This window comes from Mirounga angustirostris, unplaced genomic scaffold (genome assembly GCF_029215605.1).
Source record: "Mirounga angustirostris isolate CCGP_5_RB_7025 unplaced genomic scaffold, mMirAng1.0.hap1 SCAF_3, whole genome shotgun sequence".
Lineage (NCBI taxonomy): Eukaryota > Metazoa > Chordata > Mammalia > Carnivora > Phocidae > Mirounga > Mirounga angustirostris.
In genome coordinates this window covers 186,461,078-186,480,762 of record NW_026991711.1, presented here as the reverse complement: position 1 = coordinate 186,480,762, position 19,685 = coordinate 186,461,078, and the positions used below count along the sequence as shown (strand labels likewise).

Below are 19,685 nucleotides of genomic sequence, written 5' to 3'. Positions count from 1 at the left end.
TACGAAGAAATTAAAGCTCAGAATAACTTTCCCAAAGTTACTTGTCTGCTAAGAGCAGAGCCAGCTGTCCTACTTGGGTTTCCTAGCACCAGGGCCTGAGATTTCAATCCCTCTTTTAAACAAGGACAGGTGGAAGGCAGAGTGTGAAGCTGGAGGAGAGAGGAGAGGGAGCTGAAGACAGAGAGAGGGTAGAAGAAGGAAGCAGAATGTGATGCACACTGGGAACGAGTACGAGCTGGATGAATAAAGAGCAGGAGAAAGAGCAAGGACAGAGCTGGGAAGGAAGAAGCCAGGGAAAGAGGAAGAGGTGACATGATCATTTTAGGTTTAAGGACAAACAGTTTGGCCAAAGCGCATGGTTCACTTAGCTGAGAACAACAGGAAGAGGACCAGCAGCAGATCACACTGCATTGTGACATTTTGTTAGTGGGGTAGCCACTGTTGACCGCAAGAAGTTCCTCCCCCAAAGGAGAAATGCCTCCCTGAGCTAAAGGGGCAAGGAAAGAGAAAAGCGCCCCTCCCGGCCGGCATAGTGCACTTGAGCCCGTGCTCTGGGCAGCATCAGGGCAGCACAGGGAGGACTGGGTTCTCAGAAGCCACGCTAAGTCAGTCTGAGAGCCCGAGGCACCACACACTGCGGTGCCCCCCAACCTCGCCGAGCTCATGCGTCTTTCGGGATCTGCAAATCTGTGCTTTTGTTCTAGGCCCTTCAAAATCCTACCTTAATTCCTTTTTCTGTTCACTGGTTGAGACAACTCAACTCCTGAAATAAATGATGGAAAAGAATCCTAAGAGAAACCTGGCCATGGGAGGAATCGCATGCAGAAAGCCAAGGGCCTGGAGTATTGAGGATGGGGAGGAAGGTTGGTGTGGCCCATCATAGGGTGTGAGGCAGGGAAGCACAGAAGCCCATTCTGCAGAAATGAGCAGAAACCAGAGTAGAAAGGATGCACCATGTGAAGGAATTTACATTTTATCTTATTTGCTGCAGGGGGTGTGATGTGTTTATTTATTAAAACAGGGACATGTATTAAAATTATAACACTATACAAAGTTGTCTCAATTCTGAAACCAAAACTAAAGAAAAACTAAAGAAAATTAAATCCCTGAGTACAAAGTCAAACTCAGCTTTATGTGTGAGACGACTTTAGTATTAGACCAGAGGTCTAATGCCCAAATCAAACACATAGAATAGGAAGGGGCCACAAACAGTTGATGCTGCTGATGAATCAGTTCTCCACACTTGGAGGACGATGAATCACTCCATGCCCCCAACCCTCCGGAAGTCTTGTACAAAGAAATTCCCTAATCATTCTGAGTAGCCAGGGTGTTGATGTATATTCCTTCACCAATCCCAGTTGTCAGTTCCTACGGAGGATGGAACAGAGCTGCACTGACCCTCCTCGAAACTCCAGCCAACCCAGCAGAAGGGCGCTCTGTCCAGACGCTGCTGCTGCTGTCCCCCCCCCAGAGCCACTCACCCCATGCTCCCAGTGTCACTGAGCCCAGCGCACCCACACAGCACAGCGCTGAGATCCCGGGCGAAACATCCAGCCCTTCTGACCCCGCCGTGGCTCTCCCCAGAACCACCCAGGAAGGAAGGATCACTCCAGGTGAGGGGAAGACTTTGTCCGACACCCGTGCCTCCCCAGCCGAGGGTACCTGTGGTCAGGTCTAGAAGCCCAGGGTCCCACCTTTTTGTTAATCTGGTCCATCCCATGTGCCTACCTACCCCACTCAGCCTTCTCCGAGAAGGACTATGGGCACTGCCAGGGCCTTGGGGAAAGCCTAGAGCCCAAACACCAGCTCCCCACCCCTGGAGCAGGCCAACTCTTGCCCTGGGCATTGGGGCTTCTGTCTTGGGTGTTTTTACCATTTGCTTTCCTCCCTGACACTCTGTCTCTGTACCCTGTAATGATTTTTCTTCCTCTCTTCAATGCCCAATGACAACTTAACATCCCAAATAAATGGTGAAGAAGACTCACAAGAGATGGCTGGCACTCCTCCCGACACTGTGCAAGGTAATATTGCTTGGGGCTGACTTAGTTTAGTTCAGAGTGGGTATGAGGGGCAAACATGCACCTGCCAACCCAGAGGCTTGTGACAGAAGCCTAAGGGAAAAGAACCGGGTGTGACAAAGAAAAAGAAACAGGCAGATTGATGCCCCAGCTCAGCACAGGACTACTTGTCAGGGATGTCTCCACAGCCAGTTTGATGCCGTGATGTCCAACTAATAACAGTGTTCTGAACTGACATGTAACTTGTGCAATACATCCCTCTGTGACCCTTACTCAATCACTCACCCTCTGATTACAGGGGCCTTTCAATCATATTCATTTTTATGTAGTTTGGACTCTAAGAGTAATGTTATTGAAATTATTAGAAAAGATGATAAAACGTTGAAGGCTCTGCTGATTGAAAGATCTGCTAGAACATTGAAAGATTTAGCTTCCAAAATTGTGTTTCTTATCTCTCCCAACCATCATTATTAAGGACTTTGATTACATTAAATATAACCATGGAGTATTATCGGGCTCTGTCAAAAATGGTATCGTGGATTCTCCAATACTGAACATAAAGGGCCCCATTTGGTCCAAATGTTTCCTTCACTCCTCTAATACACACCATCCAAATAACATAATCATGAAGCCAATAACAATGGAAGATTCCATCTTCTAGGTTACCAAAAGAAAGAAATAATTTGTTAAATTAGTAAGTAATGAATCACTGTATCCTACACCTGAAAGTAATATAACGCTGTATGGTAACTACATTAGAATTAAAATTTAAAAAATAATAATAAAGTAGAAAAAAATTAGTAAGCAGCTAGTTGAAAGGAAATGATGGCTGACTCTCCCCCTCTATCCCACCCTTGCCTGGCCTTGGTGTTCGGTTGGCCCCATTGTTTTTACTGGCTGGAATAGATTGGTGTTGTTCCTCCCCCTCTGGTCCCTGTTCATTGGTCCTGGGACCTGAAATTCCTCTTCTTCCTCTGCTCAGTGTCCGGTAACAACCTGAGCCCCCAGATAAGAGATAACGAAATGCTCAAGAGATGTCCCACCAGGCCCCATGCCGGGTAATTTTGATGTAGACAACTTTAGCTTGCCTTACTTTCCATGTCTACCAAGAGGAGAGGCCATTCGGATCTTCTTGAGACAGGGGTCTCCTCACCACCCTGGACAACCATCTTCGTGCTGCAAACATCACTAGAAGGTCTGCTAAGGCTGGTGGCAGGAACCCTGGGGAAAGGACAGGGGACTGAGTCAGAGCAGAACTGTGTAACTCACCCATGCTTTGAGGTCCCTGCAATAAGGTAAAGCTCAAAACTGCTCCATCCAAATGCGAAGCAAACAAAAACACTGTGTGGCCCAGGTGTGGATGGTTCTTTTTCCCAGCCCCCACCCTGACTGTGGGGAAGTTTCACCTTCAAGCCTAGTCATTTCTATATCGTTTCGATTTTTAAGAGTTGATAGGATTAAAATAATTTGAAATGCAACAAATTATTTAAAATGTCTCATGACTGCTTGCCATCTGCCTCAATGACCTATTCTTAAGCAGGCCAAAATTTGAGATTGATCTCATAGTACCATGTAAACAAGGGGAAGTTGGCAGTCTTACTTGAGATTTATTATGGCTTCCAGCCCCTTCTGTCTTCCTTGTGCAGCAAAAACTAGACCTTTGTATTTATTTGCGATTAACACGTGCTAGCCAAGTCGAGGCTAGCTCCCACTTTCTTGGTCCTTGTACACAGAAATATATAAGGCACTTAGCTTCCTTCACCATTTTTCAAGGTGAAATAATGACAAAGAGAGCGGTTCAAAAATATCCATTCACAGACCTCTAAGCAATAACATGTATTTTTCCTATGGCGAAGACATTCCCCTTCACTGAAGCCACCAGAAGTCAAGGTCAGCACTCACCCTACTCGCAGCCTCATTCCTTGCGTGAGGGTGGCTGATAGCCCGTGTTCCTCTCTTCTACTATGTAAGGGGAGCCTCTCGAAACGGGTCAAACTGAGCCCTCCTCTGTGGGGCAATTGTTCCCTGCTGCACGGGGATGGCCACTCAGGTAACTCCAACCACAGACTGATCAAATCAAGGCAGAGCCAGGGAGCCCGAGGGCTGGCAGACCCCCGCCCTGGGTGACACGCGCTTTGCACCCTCCTGCTCTGCCCTCAGCTCCCTTAGGACTTTTCCTCCAGCCTGTTCCAAGCTCTGAACCGAAATCTCTTTCCTTTGTTAGTGATAACAGATGACTCTCCTGAACCAAATGACCCCAAAGAGCTCCAGGAGGCATCCAGCACACCTCCCAACAAGAAAGGTAAGGAAAGGTTGACTTTCTCCTGTAGATGTCGGGAGCATGCATTTGGAGCTGCTTTCTGCTTTTCAGATCCTATGTGGTCAGAAGCACCCACCATGTGATTGTTCTTATGATGCTCATTACAGCTTGTTTCTCCCATTCACTGCATCTTCCTTGAAAGCCTTCATGAAGATTGTAGGGAAGCCGGAAGGCATTGAAGGCCATTGAAATATGTACCCATTGCAATCACCTGCTCTGAAATCATCAAGGTCTCCTTTACCCACAACTTCTTAGAGGGTTAGTTGTACCTCCCTCTTTAACTGAAAATGGGTTCCCCCAAGAGGACCCACTGCTTTCTTTTAAGACAGGGCTGCATACTCCCTGCTATCACTCATGGTGGAAGGCAGGGTAGATGCCCACTGCTTGCTACCCCCCATCCCTGGCCAACCCCTTCCTCTTCCATCCTCTACTTTAAGGCTTAACCATTCAAATGAACAGTTCCGTCGCTCTTCATCACTATCATCCTTGATTTGCCTCCAAGTCCTCAGCACACCTCAAAGGCTGACTTAGAATTTTTCTGTCAGTTCAAGTCCTGCCACCATCCTGGACACCTTAAAGGTACACAGGGATAAGAGGCCCCTTAGATCCTTCTTTGGCTCTTTTCCAGTGATATTTTTCTGCACTGATTCTTGGCCTCCTGCACCCAAAGGCAACCGATCGGCATTCTCATCATTGAAGCCTGGCTCGACCTCCCAATAATTAATTTCAGAATTCTCTTTTTTGACATCTAATCCTTGAAGTGTGCTCCTTCTACAGCCATTGTTCAATCTCTGAGCTCTCCTCCCCAGCCCAATCTTAAAAAATAATTCAAGGAGCGCCTGGGTGGCTCAGTCAGTTAAGCCTCCAACTCTTGAATTTTGACTCAGGGCATGATCTTAGGGTTGTGGGATCAAGGCCCATGTCGGGCTCCACACTCAGTGCAGAGTCTGCTTGTCCCTCTCTCTCTGGTCCTCTCCCAGCTCACACATGTGTGTTCTCTCTCTCAAATAAATAAATAAAATCGTTTAAAAAATTAATTTGAAAGTATCCCTGCCTGATTTCTTCCTTACAATTTGTTCCCTCTGGAGCTTTCCTTCAACCTCACTTGGATGGCCAGTCCGCTGGCCTATCTCTTTTCGGGTTCATCTTATGCCTCTCTTCACGCCCCTTCATACCAGGTTAGAGTGCACAAACCATGGCTTCAGTAACCTTTTTGCTGATATCTTAATCTGCCTTGCCTCTCTCGGTCTTTTCCCAGAACCCTCTGGCAGTTCTTGGAGGGACCCATTATCTGCTTTCTGCACACTGTGTCTGAAGGCAGACACCTCTGGGGAGAGCCACACAGTGGGGCAGAGCACACGGGCTGTGTCTTCATGAGTCCAGCGTCAATGATCCTCCCACGCTGCATGACAATTCCACTTCTTGCAATGATCCTTTCCAATACTGAGCTTTTTCTTCAAAGTGCCTACCCCCTCACCACCTCCTTTTTCTTAAGCAGATTACTTTTCCTCCTACTTCATGGAAAGGCATCAGATAGGAATCTCCTCAGTTCCTGCTACCAACCAGCAAACTCTAACTGCATCTGTCCCCTCCTCTCTTGTTCCCTCTTTCTCTCTACAGCAATCATTCCACCTTGCCTGTTGGGGTCCATGATCCCTTCTTTCTCCTGAGAATTCAGCATCTCCCTGTCATAGGATCTGCATTCAGCCACTGCCCAAGTTTATCATAGCTCATAAAAAGAGCTTCCTCTTGATCCTCAGCTCACCTCACCTGTTTCCATAGCTCTCTCCTCCATTTCACAACCAAACCGCTAGAAATGATTTAGCTAAACTCAGTGTCCCCATCTCTTCATGTCACTCATCTTCTCCCTCATTACTCCATGAAGCAGCATCAAGTAAGGTCACCAATGACCTCCTCACCACTATGGTTTGAAGACCGAAAGTTCAAGCTGAGACCTGTTGACACGTAAAGTTAGCAGGTCTATGTTTGTGGCCATGGAAAAATGATCTGCACCTTTTCTGTTTAGGAAAGAAAAGAAAAAGAAGTATCTGGTCAACTCCAAAAAAGAGACGTCAGAAAAAAAGCCTCCCAAAAGGTAAGATGAGAGAATAAGAAGAGGTCAGAGGCTGCAGATAGCTCATGCTTGTGGGTCAAGGTGTGGGAAGTTGAATTTTATTCTAATGAAATGAGGAGACATTGAAGAGATCTAATCAATGAAGTGACATGATCCCATTTTATGTTTGACAAGAACAATTTTGGGGTTGTGTAAAGCATGAATTGGAAACAGAAAAGAATGGAAGCAGGGCAACCATTTGCGGGGGAGAAGGCAGATGTCATGTAAGTCAATAGAACTCTGCATTCAGGTCTGGCAGTGGAGATGGAGAGAGGAGAGCCAGTTCAAGACCAACTTGGAGGTAGAGTTGATGGACCTTGATGAATTGGAAGTTGGGGAAGAGAGAGACAGCAAGGCTCGCTCTTCAGTGTCTGGCTTGAATGGCCAGGTGAATGGTGGCATGTGTTGCTTAGAGAAGATGCAAATAATTGGGGGAGAAATTTTAGAATTTTCAATTTTTGACCTGCCGATTTCAAGATTTGTGCTAGCTGTCTATGCCCATGTGCCATGGTAAGTGCTTTGTCAAAAACTGTGAAGGGTCTGAGAAGGGGGAGAAATTTTAGAATTTTCAATTTTTGACCTGCCGATTTCAAGATTTGTGCTAGCTGTCTATGCCCATGTGCCATGGTAAGTGCTTTGTCAAAAACTGTGAAAGGTCTGCCCTATAGGCATATAGGCACATTCTTTATGTTTATGACCACTGCAGGAACCCAGGCACCTGGATCAGGGGAAAGAATTCCTCATTGATATTCACAGCCAGCTCAACAGCCAGAGTAACATTGCAGCATCTACCTCCCACACGCAGACCCATAGGCAACGAGAAGAGAGCTGATGGAATCTTTCTGAGAGGCAGATGATATCCCATAGACAAGGGACAGAGAATGATGGATTTTCTGTTTACGGACGGGACAAGGACAGTCATCCTCTTGCCCTCCTGAAAGGAGAAGAAAAAAAAAAAAAAAAAAAACCTTTGCTGCTTTGAGATAAGATTGAAACAATCCTGAGTCCTCACCCTAATCTTTTGGAATTTAAAGGCCTCTTTCCAAGAGGCAGAGAAAGCCCAGGTGTCTTCAGCTTTTACTAAGGATGTCTCCAAGTTCTGGGCTTCATCCTTTTTAATGTGTAAATACCTATGGAGGGAAGGCTTCAGTAATCCTGGTACTTTGGGACTTAACCTAGGAAGCTAGCCCTGCTGTAGGCATTTGGCAATCTCAGGAGATGAGAAGATCAGACAGCAGTTTACTAGCTACAGATCTCATTCTCATGGTATGTGAAAAGTGAAATGTTTCCAGGGAAGTGTAAGTAAGCATTCCCTATCTTTATTCTGTATTTATTTCCATGTCTCTGGAGGCTAGGGCTTTTTACAGAAGCACTGAGAAATCAAGGGAGTTTAATATCCCCACAATATGCCACTCTGGCACTCAATAAAAAATCAAATCCAAAGATATAAATATAAGTCCTTGGCAAAATGAAGGCATCCAGGACCGTGCGAAAGAGAACCCTAACCTTGACAACCCCTTGCAAATCCTCTCTGTTCCAGACTTTCACTCTATCACGAGGCACCTCAATTCCTTGATACCTTGCACTCTCTCCACTAGAGGCACCTAGGGACCCTCAGATCCCTCCTGTCTCACACCTGGGCCCTCAGGAAACTCCTCCTGTGCCAAAACGGATCACTTAGCCATTTTCACTCGGATGTGGCCACCTCCAGGATGAAGGTGTCATACAATAGGGCCCAGGAAAGAAATTCCACTGCTCTGGGAGTCTGGTTAATTGCCACAGGTTGTACAGGAGTGAGAGCAGATGGTGAGTCTAATGGAGGAAGAAAGGTGCACACAAGAAAAATATATAATTACAGAGAAATAGCAGAAGAAAAACAAGGCACAGGAGCACAGAGATCTCAAAGTGTGGGGGCTGGGGGCATGGGAGGGGGAGGAGGAGCTTTACTGGGCACCCCAATGAAAACTATTCACAGACTATTCACTATTTGACCCAGGGAGAACCTCACCTCGGCACAGAAGCCAAGAGAAGCTCCAAGTGGTGGATCAGGCAACTCAAAGGAAGGATGATTCACCCAGGAAGTCAAATGTCATGACAAGTGTCCAAAAGGCAAGCACCGAATGTGCCCAAACCTCCGGACCAGAGGGTAAGGCTGGTGACAGAATCTTCCATTTGAATGCTCAGTGTGGGAGCGTCTCTCACAGAGCAGGCACAGCATTAGAGGGATGTGTAAAGGTAATAGTAGAAGGAAGGAGAAGTGCCGAGAAAGTTGGTGAGCTGTGTGTGACAAGAGGGAACAAAGATCTATTGCACCTGAGGAGATTTTGTGCAGAAATAGCTCTGTCCACACGGCACAGCTGACCTCAGCTGTGACCTTAGGCAGCAGCTCTCAAACTTTTTGGTCCCAAGACTTCTTTACACTCTTCAAAATTATGGAGGACCCTAAAGACCTTTTGTTTCTGTTGTTTATATTTATCTATATGTACTTCATTAGGAATTAAAACTGATCATTCAAAAATATTTGTGTAAATTCATTTAAAAGTAACAGTAATATACCAACTACCTGTTAACATAAATAACATATTTTTATGAAAAACAAATATATTTTCCAAATACAAAAATTGGTGAGAAGACTGGCACCATTTTACATTTTTACAAACCTCTTAATGTTTAGCTGAATCAGAGACAGCCGGATTCGTAGAGCTGCTTCTGTGTTTGATTGATTGGGATACATTGCTTTGGTGGAAGGACAGGAAGATAATCCAGCTTCACAAGGATCCGTAGTTTAAAAAGATGGAGTATTTTAACAGTTTTTTGAGAAAACTATGTATGTTCATCTCTGATATTGCACCCAAAGTCAAGAAGGGATGGTTTCATAAAGGTTAGTTGAGATGTAGCATCTGAAACCACATCAACTAACTTCTTATACACCTCTGAAACTAATAATGCACTACATGTTAATTAATTGAATTTAAACAAAATAAAACTTAAATTTTTTTTAAAACTTAACTTTTTATACTCTTGCAATACAATGCATTATGCTGTCTTGTATTTTAAATGGATCTTTTACTTATGCAGGATTTTATAATATCTTGGACATTTGGAAAATACTGGTTCACTGAATTCTACAGTGAGCTTGCAGCTCAATCACACAAGTATTTTTCTCGAGACGTTCATGCTTCAAGATGCAGTGAACTTCAAGATGTAGTTTTATATGAACTCCTCAGTTTTCCACATAGACTATTAAAAAGATGTATACTCAGGGGCGCCTGGGTGGCTCAGTCGGTTAAGCATCCGACTCTTGACTCTTGGTTGCAGCTCAGGTTGTGATCTTGCGGTCGTGTGATCCAGCCCCGCATCCACCTCTGTGCTCAGCGGGGAGTCTGCTTCAGATTCTCTCTCTCTCCTTCCCGCTCACTCTCTCTCTCAAATAAATTTTAAAAATCCTTATACTTATACTCAAGGGTAGAAATTTAATAAATTTAATAAAGTTAATTTAAAGTTAATAATTTTAACTGGTTCATCAAGAACATTCTTTTTTTTTTTTTAATATGCTTAAGTGAAACTGGCTTTTTTATTTTTAATGGTCTGTGGCAGGGAAGACTGCATAAGATTTAGGGGCACTGGTTTGATTTGTACTAGGGCACGAGCAGCTTTACCTGCCATGACTTTTGCTCCATGTGAGCACATGTCAACATAGTGAAAAGGCAAAGAACATCTTAGTATGGAACCAATTTTGACCTCAAAGATCTCCTGAAAGGGTTTCTGGGATATCCCAAGGATTCACAACTTCAATTTGAGCCTCTGATCCAGGGACTCAGACGACTGCACCTCACTAGACGTCTCCCTTGGTAGGGGATGCTCTGCTGCCCAGCCTTGCTCTGCTCCTCCCCACAGTGGCAGGTGGACCCAGTGGTAGAATCACTCTCAGGAAGGGTTATGGGGGTTTTCAAGCAAGACCTGGAACCTCCAGCCTTCACCGCAAAAGGTCTTTCCTGGGACTTCAGGAGACTCCTATGGAGCTTTCCAGAGGCTTTTTCTGAGATCTGAAAGAAATGTCTTTTCTTTTTTCAGAAACCAGTGATGACTCTTCAGAAATGAAAGAAGAAAAGAGCCCCCAGGAGCCACCCAGCGCACCACCAAGCATCCTGCCTGGTAAAAGGAGGGACTGCAAAGTCTCAGAGGGCCATCCCCAGAAGCCCAAATCAGAACTCTTCGATCCTAAACCAGTGTTTCTCAGCCCTTTTTCCATTATCATTGCCCTAAGGAGCCCTCTTAGATACTTTTTCCTAACCATGAACACAACCTATATTTTAATACCACAAATATATTATATATCCATTTATGTTTAGATAGATAATTATCTTGAGGAAGAATAAATATCTATCTGTATACGTCATACATAAAAAGAATAAGATTTCCCACCCCAATCCCCAAATCAATTTTTTCTACCTTGGGGCAATACCACTGCTGCTGAATGTGTTCTAAATACATTCATGGTGCTCTCCTGAAAGTGCCAAAGTCATGGAACAAAATTTTTCCTAAGATCTGAATTTCCATGTTTCTCACTCGACCTTTGTGGGAGAATTGGGAGAGCACAACTCATCATAAACACAAACGTAGTACTATAACCAACGGAGCAGTTGCAGCTGATATCGTTGTGGGCATGAGCTGACAAACGGTGAGGTGAATCCGCCCTCACCACCACTACCATTGTGCATTTGCTACCACTATCCTCAGAAGGGAAAAAAATACGAACATTCTTCTGTTTGCTGGCGATGTGGTCGTTGTGTCACTAATTCACAGAATGCAACTCTCAAATGACAAGTATTTATTGTCAGAAAGAATGAGTTAAATTTGACCACCTTGAAATACAAATGATCATTTCAACAGCTTCTCCCACATTGCACTAACTTATATAGTAATATTGCAAATTTTCTCATGGATAATTTCATTGGATTTGTACAACAATCGTTGGAGAAGGTTGAATAATGAATTCAAATTTTACTGATGAGGAGACTGAGGCATGTAAAGGATGAGTGGGTTTTTCCAAGATCCTGTGGGTAAAGGATGGTGGCACAGGACAAGCACCTTGGTCCCCTAGAACTCTCTTCAGATCCCATCATTCCCCATTATAAAGGAAGGACAGAAATAATACTGTCAAAACTTTACCAACTCAATATTGTCTGAAATGAGGTGGTCACAAAGTTTAAAGCCTGTTTAAAATGACTTTCTTTCTCATTATTTTCTAGATTCAACAAATAATGGAAATAAACCATCTTTGGGAAAATCTGGGGAAACACGTAAGTGTAAAGAACCTATTTGGTCTCTGTTAGGGTGGATTTGATGTTACTTTTTTGGGTTGTTAACACTCTTCTATGCTACAAAAGAGACATCCTAGACCATAAAAAGATTTGTGCTTTTTAAAACAGTGATTTATTGATTTTTTTCAACCTAGAAATTTTTCCACACTACAAAAGCAATATTCAGCCGCCATTAGGATTAGCTTGCTGTGTGGGACAAGAACCGCCCTTCCCCTCAAAAACCAGTGGCTGAAATAAGAGAGCTTATTTCTCTCTCCTATGTGAAGGTAGGCGGTCAGGGCTGGCATCATGCACCTAGAATCTCAAACTCATTAGTCATTGCACCACCAACTTCAGAGTGTGGCATCCCCTCACTGGGGTCCAGCCAGCGAGTTTACATTCCCACCAAAGGAAAGAGGCAAGGTCTAGGAGGGCATGTCTCTTCCACTGGAGGAGGTTGCCTTTAGACATTCTGTTACCATTTCTTTGCTACGAGTGACCTGACTACACCTGACTGCAAAGGAGGCTGGGAAATGTCACTTTTTTTTCTCGAAGGACCCGTATCCAGCTCGAAATCAAATCGCTTGATTAGCAAAGAAAAGCGAGACCAGAGAAAGCCAAATAATCAGCAGTCCCTGCCCCGGACACCGTGGTGGTGAGCATTGCTAGTGCTCTCCACTATTTCCAGTTCTCCTCTCTGCCTTGGATGCTGCATTTCCCAGCTCCTTGCAGGAGACAGGGCCGTGATCACGGGTCTGGCCAATGAGCTGCTACGAGTGTCACTTCTGAGTCAAAACACAGAAGAGTACTGAGCAGCTCTCTGCACCCCTTTCCCCTGATTGCAGAAGTGTGTGAAAGAGGGAGATGCCAGAGGGCCAAGGCAGCATGGGTCTCAGCGCCACCGCAAAGGCTGCTGGGACACTCCAAATCCCGCAGGGGACTCTGTGTAACTGAGACTTACACTGTGAACATGAAACCACCGAAATGTGGCCTGTGTGATCCCAATAAAATCCACAGAATCTGTACGGGAAGTTATTAATCAGGAAGTGAAACTCCTATTTCATATCTGCTTTCCCCACTTTGTTTCTACACCTTAGAAATATGCATACATTTATCTCATTCTATACACATAGAAGCTCATACTATATGGTCTATAAACAGTTTTTTCATTGTGTATTTAATACACATATCTGCATATCAATGTTACCTGTATTTCTTTCTTTTAGTTATATAGCACATTATTGTATAATTAGCAATTTAGTTTAAATAATAGCCTATATGATGGACAGTTAGGCTATCTCCAATTCTTATATGAAAATAGAAATCATGTTTGTGTGTGTTTATACCTTTGCACACATGTCCAGTAATTTCCTCCGAGTTAATTTCTAAGTGTGAGATTACTTGGTTAGAGTCTGCACATCTTTGATTTTGTCTATGTCAGCAAATCGTTCTTCAGAAAATGGGATTGTTTACATTCTCTTTGATAATATGAGTGCTCATAAGTGCTCATTTTCTACGTCCTCATCAACACTGGGTAGGATAAAACATTTTAGGAGATGGGAATCCTTAAAACCAAACAATACTTTTTTTTATGATTAGTTGTCTAAAGACAATTTTTAAATAAATGTGTCATTTGTCTTTCCTCTTTGAGTATTTTCAACTTATGTTCTCTCCCATTTCCCTAGTGTTCTATTCCTCTTTTGCTTTATCTAGTAAGGATATTAACCCTCTATACTTTACATATACTGCAATTTTCCTTATTTTTTGTCTTAATATTATAAGGATGTTTTTTAAAGTGTGGGGATTTTTTATTTTTTAAACAGGCAAATCTATTCATCTTTTATTTTTATGATTTCTGCCCTTGAGTTTTAGCTAAGTAAATCTCTTATATGTAGCTTATAGTGATGTCTCTATTTTTCTTCTACTCTTGAAAAACTGGTTATTAAGGTGAAAAAAATGGCATATTGTATTTATTTTTAAATGGCATATTTAAATGTTGATAATTTGGTGTATCTATTACTTCTTTGTTCAATCCTTGTTTATTTCCAAGTAAAATGGAATACTTTTTTTACATAAATTTATTTATAAATATTGACATTTCAAGCTTGAAGATCAATATTTATAGCCATAAGAGATGATTTTTTTTTTCTGTTTTAGGAAAGAGGACAGAAAAATACAACCTGCCATCTTCAAAAAGAAGACAGGAAAAAAAGCTCCCAAGAAGTAAGTAAGAAAAATTGAATTACTATTCCCTTGTTCATCATGGTCCTTACTGGATGACCAGCATGGCCTCCTCTCCTGCTACATGGCCATCTGGGTATCCCTGGAGCACAGCCAGTCCCATCCTTGCCCCCTAGACTACCCTGTTAAAGGACCTCCCCTCACAAAAGAAGGAGAACCCAGAAACCGTGTTGGTTCCAGCAGACTTCTTTTCTCTTATCAATGGGAAGGATAGGGTGGAACTGGACAGAAGGTGTCAGACAGTTTTGAGATTAGGACTGTGTCTAGTCTGGCTCAGAGCCAGGATGAATAGACAAAGCAAGTCTTGATGGGCAGGAAGGATTCAGACTCCCAATATCAAACTGGAGTTAGATTTGGAGTCACAGAGCATTCAAAATCACCTGAATTGACTCATGCCTGCTTATCTTGTGTCTACTCCATGCATGAAAATTGCATTATTTGCAGTTTAGGAAACAAAATTTTGTGAAACTGCATTTTCTGGTTCCTCTGCTTTATCTCTCTGCTTTCCTTGTCACCCTGAACTCTCTCCCTCCTACTTTTCTCCTTCCCTTTTCCTTCATTCTTTTACTCAAAACCATGTACTCAAGGTGTACCAGTCAGTAAGGATTCCCTTGGATTCTGGGCCATTCCGTGAGCACCCTGGGAGGGCATTTCCCCTCAGCTCTCAACATGCATCATGACATGGGCATCACTGCTTTGGACATGCTCCAAATTTTCCTGCTTGTTTCTAGTGCCTCTCAGTCTCAGGGTTTAACCTAGGAGGGAACTCAGATCTACTTGCTTGCCCTCTTTTTCCTCTTGTCTCTTCCTCCTGATTTCCAACCCCATCATCTCCCTCAGCCAGAGAAACTTAGTCTTTGTCATATGCTGAGTTTTCTTCTTCTAGGAAAACTTCACATTTAGACCTCCAAACTTGTATTGTTAGCATATAAAGGTAATTTTTGGAATTTAGAAATCCCTTGGGCTCTCAACAAGTTCTGTGTTTCAAGATTTTGTGTAAGGTCTCCAAAACAGTCTCATCTGAGCAGTGACATCTCAGTTCTAGCCAGCATCTGTCCTTGCACAGATACTTATTGATTTAATAGTTAGGGAACCATGGGCCATTGTGATTTATAAAGATAAAAAATACATCATTTTAATATTTTCAAAAATATGCTCCCCTTATATTTTCAGTCAACAAAGGCAAATGGAGTGTGAGGTATGTGTCAGGTACGTGTCCCAGGTCCTATGGGTTCAGCAGTGAGCAAATCACAAATACTCCTGCCCTCATGGAGCTTACATTCTAGTTGACGCATGTGTAATTAATAGACAAAAAGAGAAGTTGAAGGGGAGAAAGAGAAACAGGATGAAGTATTGTGAGTTTGGGGAAGAAAAAAAGATACACACAAAAAAGAAGAGGAATAACTCTAAGAAAATAACATAAAAGAGAGGTATAAGAGTAAGGGATTTCCTGAAAGGTTGAGGGCTGGGGTATGAGAGAGGAAGTCACTAACAAGGGGGGGAGGGGGTTCACCGGGGACCCCAATTTAAACTATTCACAAATCACTATCCCATGGGCAGCCTCACCTGGGCACAGAATCCAAGAGAAGCTCCATGTGGTGGATCAAACAACTGAAAAGAAGGATGATTCAACCAGGAACTCAAAGATCATGACAAGGGCCCAAAAGGCAAGGACTGAATGTGTCCAAACCTCTGGACCAAAGGGTAAGCTGAGGACTGAACCTGCCATTCGAATGCTCAGTGTGGGAGGGTCTCTCATGGGGCAGGCACAGAGTTGGGTATTGTGTGAAGGAAACCGCAGAAGGGAGCGGTGCAGACAAGACAGCAAGGAGTTGCTGGACTGAGAGTGGTTGTGGGAAGAAGTCAGTGCAGTGCTGCCAACATGCAGGTCAGCTCAGCTGTGCCACGTGGATTCAACGTGACCACGTCCCAGTGTCTACTGTTTACATTTCTGTTAGTAGAGTCACCACTGCTCCACTGAGTCTGGGGGCTCCTGTCTGATTCTAGCTTGCTCCATGGGAGGAGTGGCACCAATCCTCAAAGTGGACACACTCTGAAGAGTATTTCTTAATGGCTTATTTCTAGAAGTGAAGTGGCTTAGTCAATATTTAAAACTAGCACATACTGATGATCAAATTGTTATCAGTTTAGTCTCCCATTAACATCACATGGATGCTCTTTTTCCTCCACCTCCACCAAAACTAGAAATAATAAGACTTTTCTGTGTTGACAGATGAAAAGCAAAGAATGAGGGGCACCTGGGTGGCTCAGTTGTTAAGTGTCTGTCTTCGGCTCAGGTCATGATCTCGGGGTCCTGGGATTGAGCCCCACATCAGGGTCCCTGCTCCACGGGGAGCCTGCTTCTCTCTCTCCCACTCCCACTACTTGTGTTCCCTCTCGCTGTGTCTCTCTCTGTCAAATAAATAAATAAAATCTTAAAAAAAAAAAAGAATGCTATTCCACCCATGTTTTCCTTTGAATTTCTTTGCATTTTGCATGTGATAGGTTGTATTACTGCTCACTGATATCCCTGAAGGTTATATACCCTTGCCCTGTGGACTCCAGTGTGGCCATGTCACTTGACTTGGCCAAAGAAATGTGGGCAGAGATGTGAGGGTCCCTTCAAGGCCAAAGCTTTAAGAGCCTGTGTATCATCTTTTTCTCTGCCATGGGACCAACAGTGTTCTAGAGAGAGGTTGTTCTGTCCCCAGGATCCATGTATGTCAATGACATGGAACTTCATCTAATTTGTGATGAATGAGTAACATGAAGGAGAAGTACAACTGGGTTGTTCTAAACCAGCACTTGGCAAACTTTTTCTAAAAGGGGCCAGATAATAGTTCAAGCTTTGCTGGCCATACAGTCTCTATTGCAACTACTCAAGACAGCCATTGTAGCATGAAAGCAGCCAGAGACAAATATATAAGCAAATACACCTGGCTGTGTTACAATGCACAGTGGCCGTATCCTAGCCAATGAGGTTTATCCGAGGCGCGATAATTGCTAATTGAAAATTTTTTTTTTTGTTAGATTTTATTTATTTATTTGAGAGAGAGACAAAAAGAGAGAGTGAGAGAGAGAGAGAGCATGAGCAAGGTGAGGGGCAGAGGGAGAAACAGACTCCCTGCTGAGCAGGGAGCCCGATGCAGGACTCAATCCCAGGACTCCGGGATCATGATCTGAGCCGAAGGCAGACGTTTAACCAACTGAGCCACCCAGGTACCCCAAAACTTTATTTTTATTTTTTTTTTATTATTTTTTTTAAAGATTTTATTTATTTGAGAGAGAGAGAATGAGAGAGAGCAAGCACATGAGAGGGGGGAGGGTCAGAGGGAGAAGCAGACTCCTTGTCGAGCAGGGAGCCCGATGCGGGACTCGATCCAGGGACTCCAGGATCATGACCTGAGCCGAAGGCAGTCACTTAACCAACTGAGCCACCCAGGCGCCCCAAAACTTTATTTTTAAAAACAGGTATTGAGGGGCGCCTGGGTGGCTCAATCCTTAAGCGTCTGCCTTCGGCTCAGGTCATGATCCCGGGGTCCTGGGATCGAGCCCCGCATCGGGCTCCCTGCTCCGCGGGAAGCCTGCTTCTCCCTCCCCCACTCCCTCTGCTTGTGTTCCCTCTGTCGCTGTGTCTCTCTCTGTCAAATAAATAGATAAAATCTTAAAAAACAAAACAAAAACAAAAACAAAAACAAAACAAAAAACAAAAAACAGGTATTGAGCCAATTTGGCCATCAGGCTGTCGTTTGCTGATACCTGTAATCAACCACTGAGATTTGGGAGGATCACAATTTACCATAACATCATCTAGCCTATTTCTACTAAGATACCTGTTTTTTTTAATAAATTTTGTTACTAGAATTTTTTCTTTTGAGGATCACCTGTTCATATTTGCCCATTTTTGTATAGGATGATTCATTTTCTTAAATCTATTACAGAAATGAACACTTTGTTATCTTATTGCAATTTTTCTTATCTTATTTGTGTCTTTTAACTTGAGAAATTTTTGGTTGTGGAGACTTTTTTTTTTATTTAGACAAATCAGTTTATCTTTTCCAAGAGGGTTTATGCCAGAGTTTCTCAACCTTGACACTGGCATTTGGAAGTGAATAATTCTTTGTCATGAGTGCTGTCCTGTGCATCATGAGAAGTTTGGCAACATCCCAGCCTAGAGATGCCAGTAGCATCTTCCTCCCAGCTGTGAGAAACAAAAAGATTTCCTAACATTGTCAAATATCCCCCAGGGGACCAAATCACCCCACATTGAGAACCATGGCTTTATGCCCTATATTTCTTCCTTAAAAAACCCTTTCTGTGTTATGTTTATAAGGTTATATCCTTTATCTACTTCTATTGTTTGTATTAAATACATATATATTATGGATATAAGTATGTTTGTATTAAAAACATTATATCGATTATTATATATTGTATTAATATACATTAATTTATGAATATACAGCATCTATAATATTTTTGGCCTTCCTATCTATTAACATGAGCTTGCTATTTTTCCGTGATCAATGCTATAGTATTCATTTCACAAGACTCATATCTATCTTGTTTCTCCAAAGCAGTAGAAAGACAGAAAAAAATTACTTTAAAATAGTTGATATATAAAGCATATAAATCTATGTTTCAAATTATAGATGACACTAATTTTTTTTCATTTTTTTAGAAAAGAAAAGGAAAAAAAATGTCAGTTCAAGTTCAACAAGAAGATGTCAGAAAAGTATTCCTCACAAGGGTAAATAAGCCAGATGCAGGGCCTGTCAGGCTGCATGGCGCCCTGGCCAGATGCTAATTGTTTGTCTCCCTGTCTTCCTCCTCTTTTCCCTCCCATCCTTGTCCTCCTCTGCCTAGGTCTCCTTCACCTGCATTCTTCTCCACTCTAACAAGTTGTCACACCGGACACTCCAGGTGAATGCCAGTGCATACCTTGTGCTGCCTACCCAATCACCTGCTTCTGCACTGGGATGGATTCTTCAACAGAGAACCCACCAACAAAGACCCAAAATGTTTAAGAGAGAAAGACTGAACCCATGAGTCAAGTTCTAACATCAACTTCTACTTCTTTCATTCCATAGGGTGAAAACCCTTATGGAAGCAAGGCCCTGATGGTGTTCCTATCTGCAGAGAGCTGAACTTTCTTTTCCTGTGATAGACAGGGGTGCGAGCCTGGTCTCTGTGGGTCATCCCCTTGGCTTGCTTCTGCCGCCTGCACCCTGAGGCCTCTTGGGGTCACTGTCCTCCTCTCTTCCTCTTCTTCCCCTCCTCTTTTTCTGCTTGCTCGCATTTTTCTTCTGCTTTTGTGACACATCTTCAACATCATCCCCTCTCCCTCTGCCTTCCCTCTATGCTCCAGTGACATTGGTCTTTTTTCCCCCATGAATTTATTGAATTTATTGTTGAAGTAGAACAGGGGTTACTTGAGGTGGGGTCCACAGACTGGTGCCATTGACAAGTCCGTTTGTGGCAGGTCTGCAGAAAGAAGGAGCTTATAAATTAACTGTGACACTGGACCAACTGTCTTTACAGCAAGACCTCCTCAGTGGAGATGCCTTGATTTCTATTTTTTTTTTTTTTTTTGAGAGAGAGAGAGAGAGAGCGACAGAAAGCAAATGCGCCTCCCGGGGGTGGCACCAGCAGAAGGAGAGGGAGAGAGAGAACCCCAAGCAGGGTCCACA

The 19,685-nt window shown here is 43.3% G+C and overlaps 1 protein-coding gene and 1 pseudogene across 9 annotated transcripts in view; both read left to right on the top strand.

Moving 5' to 3' along the window:
• SP110 (SP110 nuclear body protein) overlaps positions 1-19,685 on the top strand; it is a 41,388-nt gene that overhangs the window by 4,912 nt on the left and 16,791 nt on the right. For 5 of the 9 annotated variants that reach the window (XM_054505978.2, XM_064587223.1, XM_054505979.2 and 2 more), the window contains exons 4-13: positions 1,359-1,613; positions 1,977-2,021; positions 4,243-4,320; positions 6,365-6,433; positions 8,448-8,597; positions 10,526-10,606; positions 11,704-11,754; positions 13,912-13,977; positions 15,556-15,699; positions 18,677-18,745. In XM_054505978.2, coding sequence (XP_054361953.2) covers positions 1,359-1,613; positions 1,977-2,021; positions 4,243-4,320; positions 6,365-6,433; positions 8,448-8,597; positions 10,526-10,606; positions 11,704-11,754; positions 13,912-13,977; positions 15,556-15,699; positions 18,677-18,745 — 1,008 coding nt within the window. The remainder of the gene's footprint in view (positions 1-1,358; positions 1,614-1,976; positions 2,022-4,242; positions 4,321-6,364; positions 6,434-8,447; positions 8,598-10,525; positions 10,607-11,703; positions 11,755-13,911; positions 13,978-15,555; positions 15,700-18,676; positions 18,746-19,685) is intronic. The other 4 variants (XM_054505977.2, XM_064587224.1, XM_054505980.2 and 1 more) reach the window with 4 other exon arrangements.
• On the top strand, positions 16,942-17,020 carry LOC129045668 (U4 spliceosomal RNA; annotated as a pseudogene).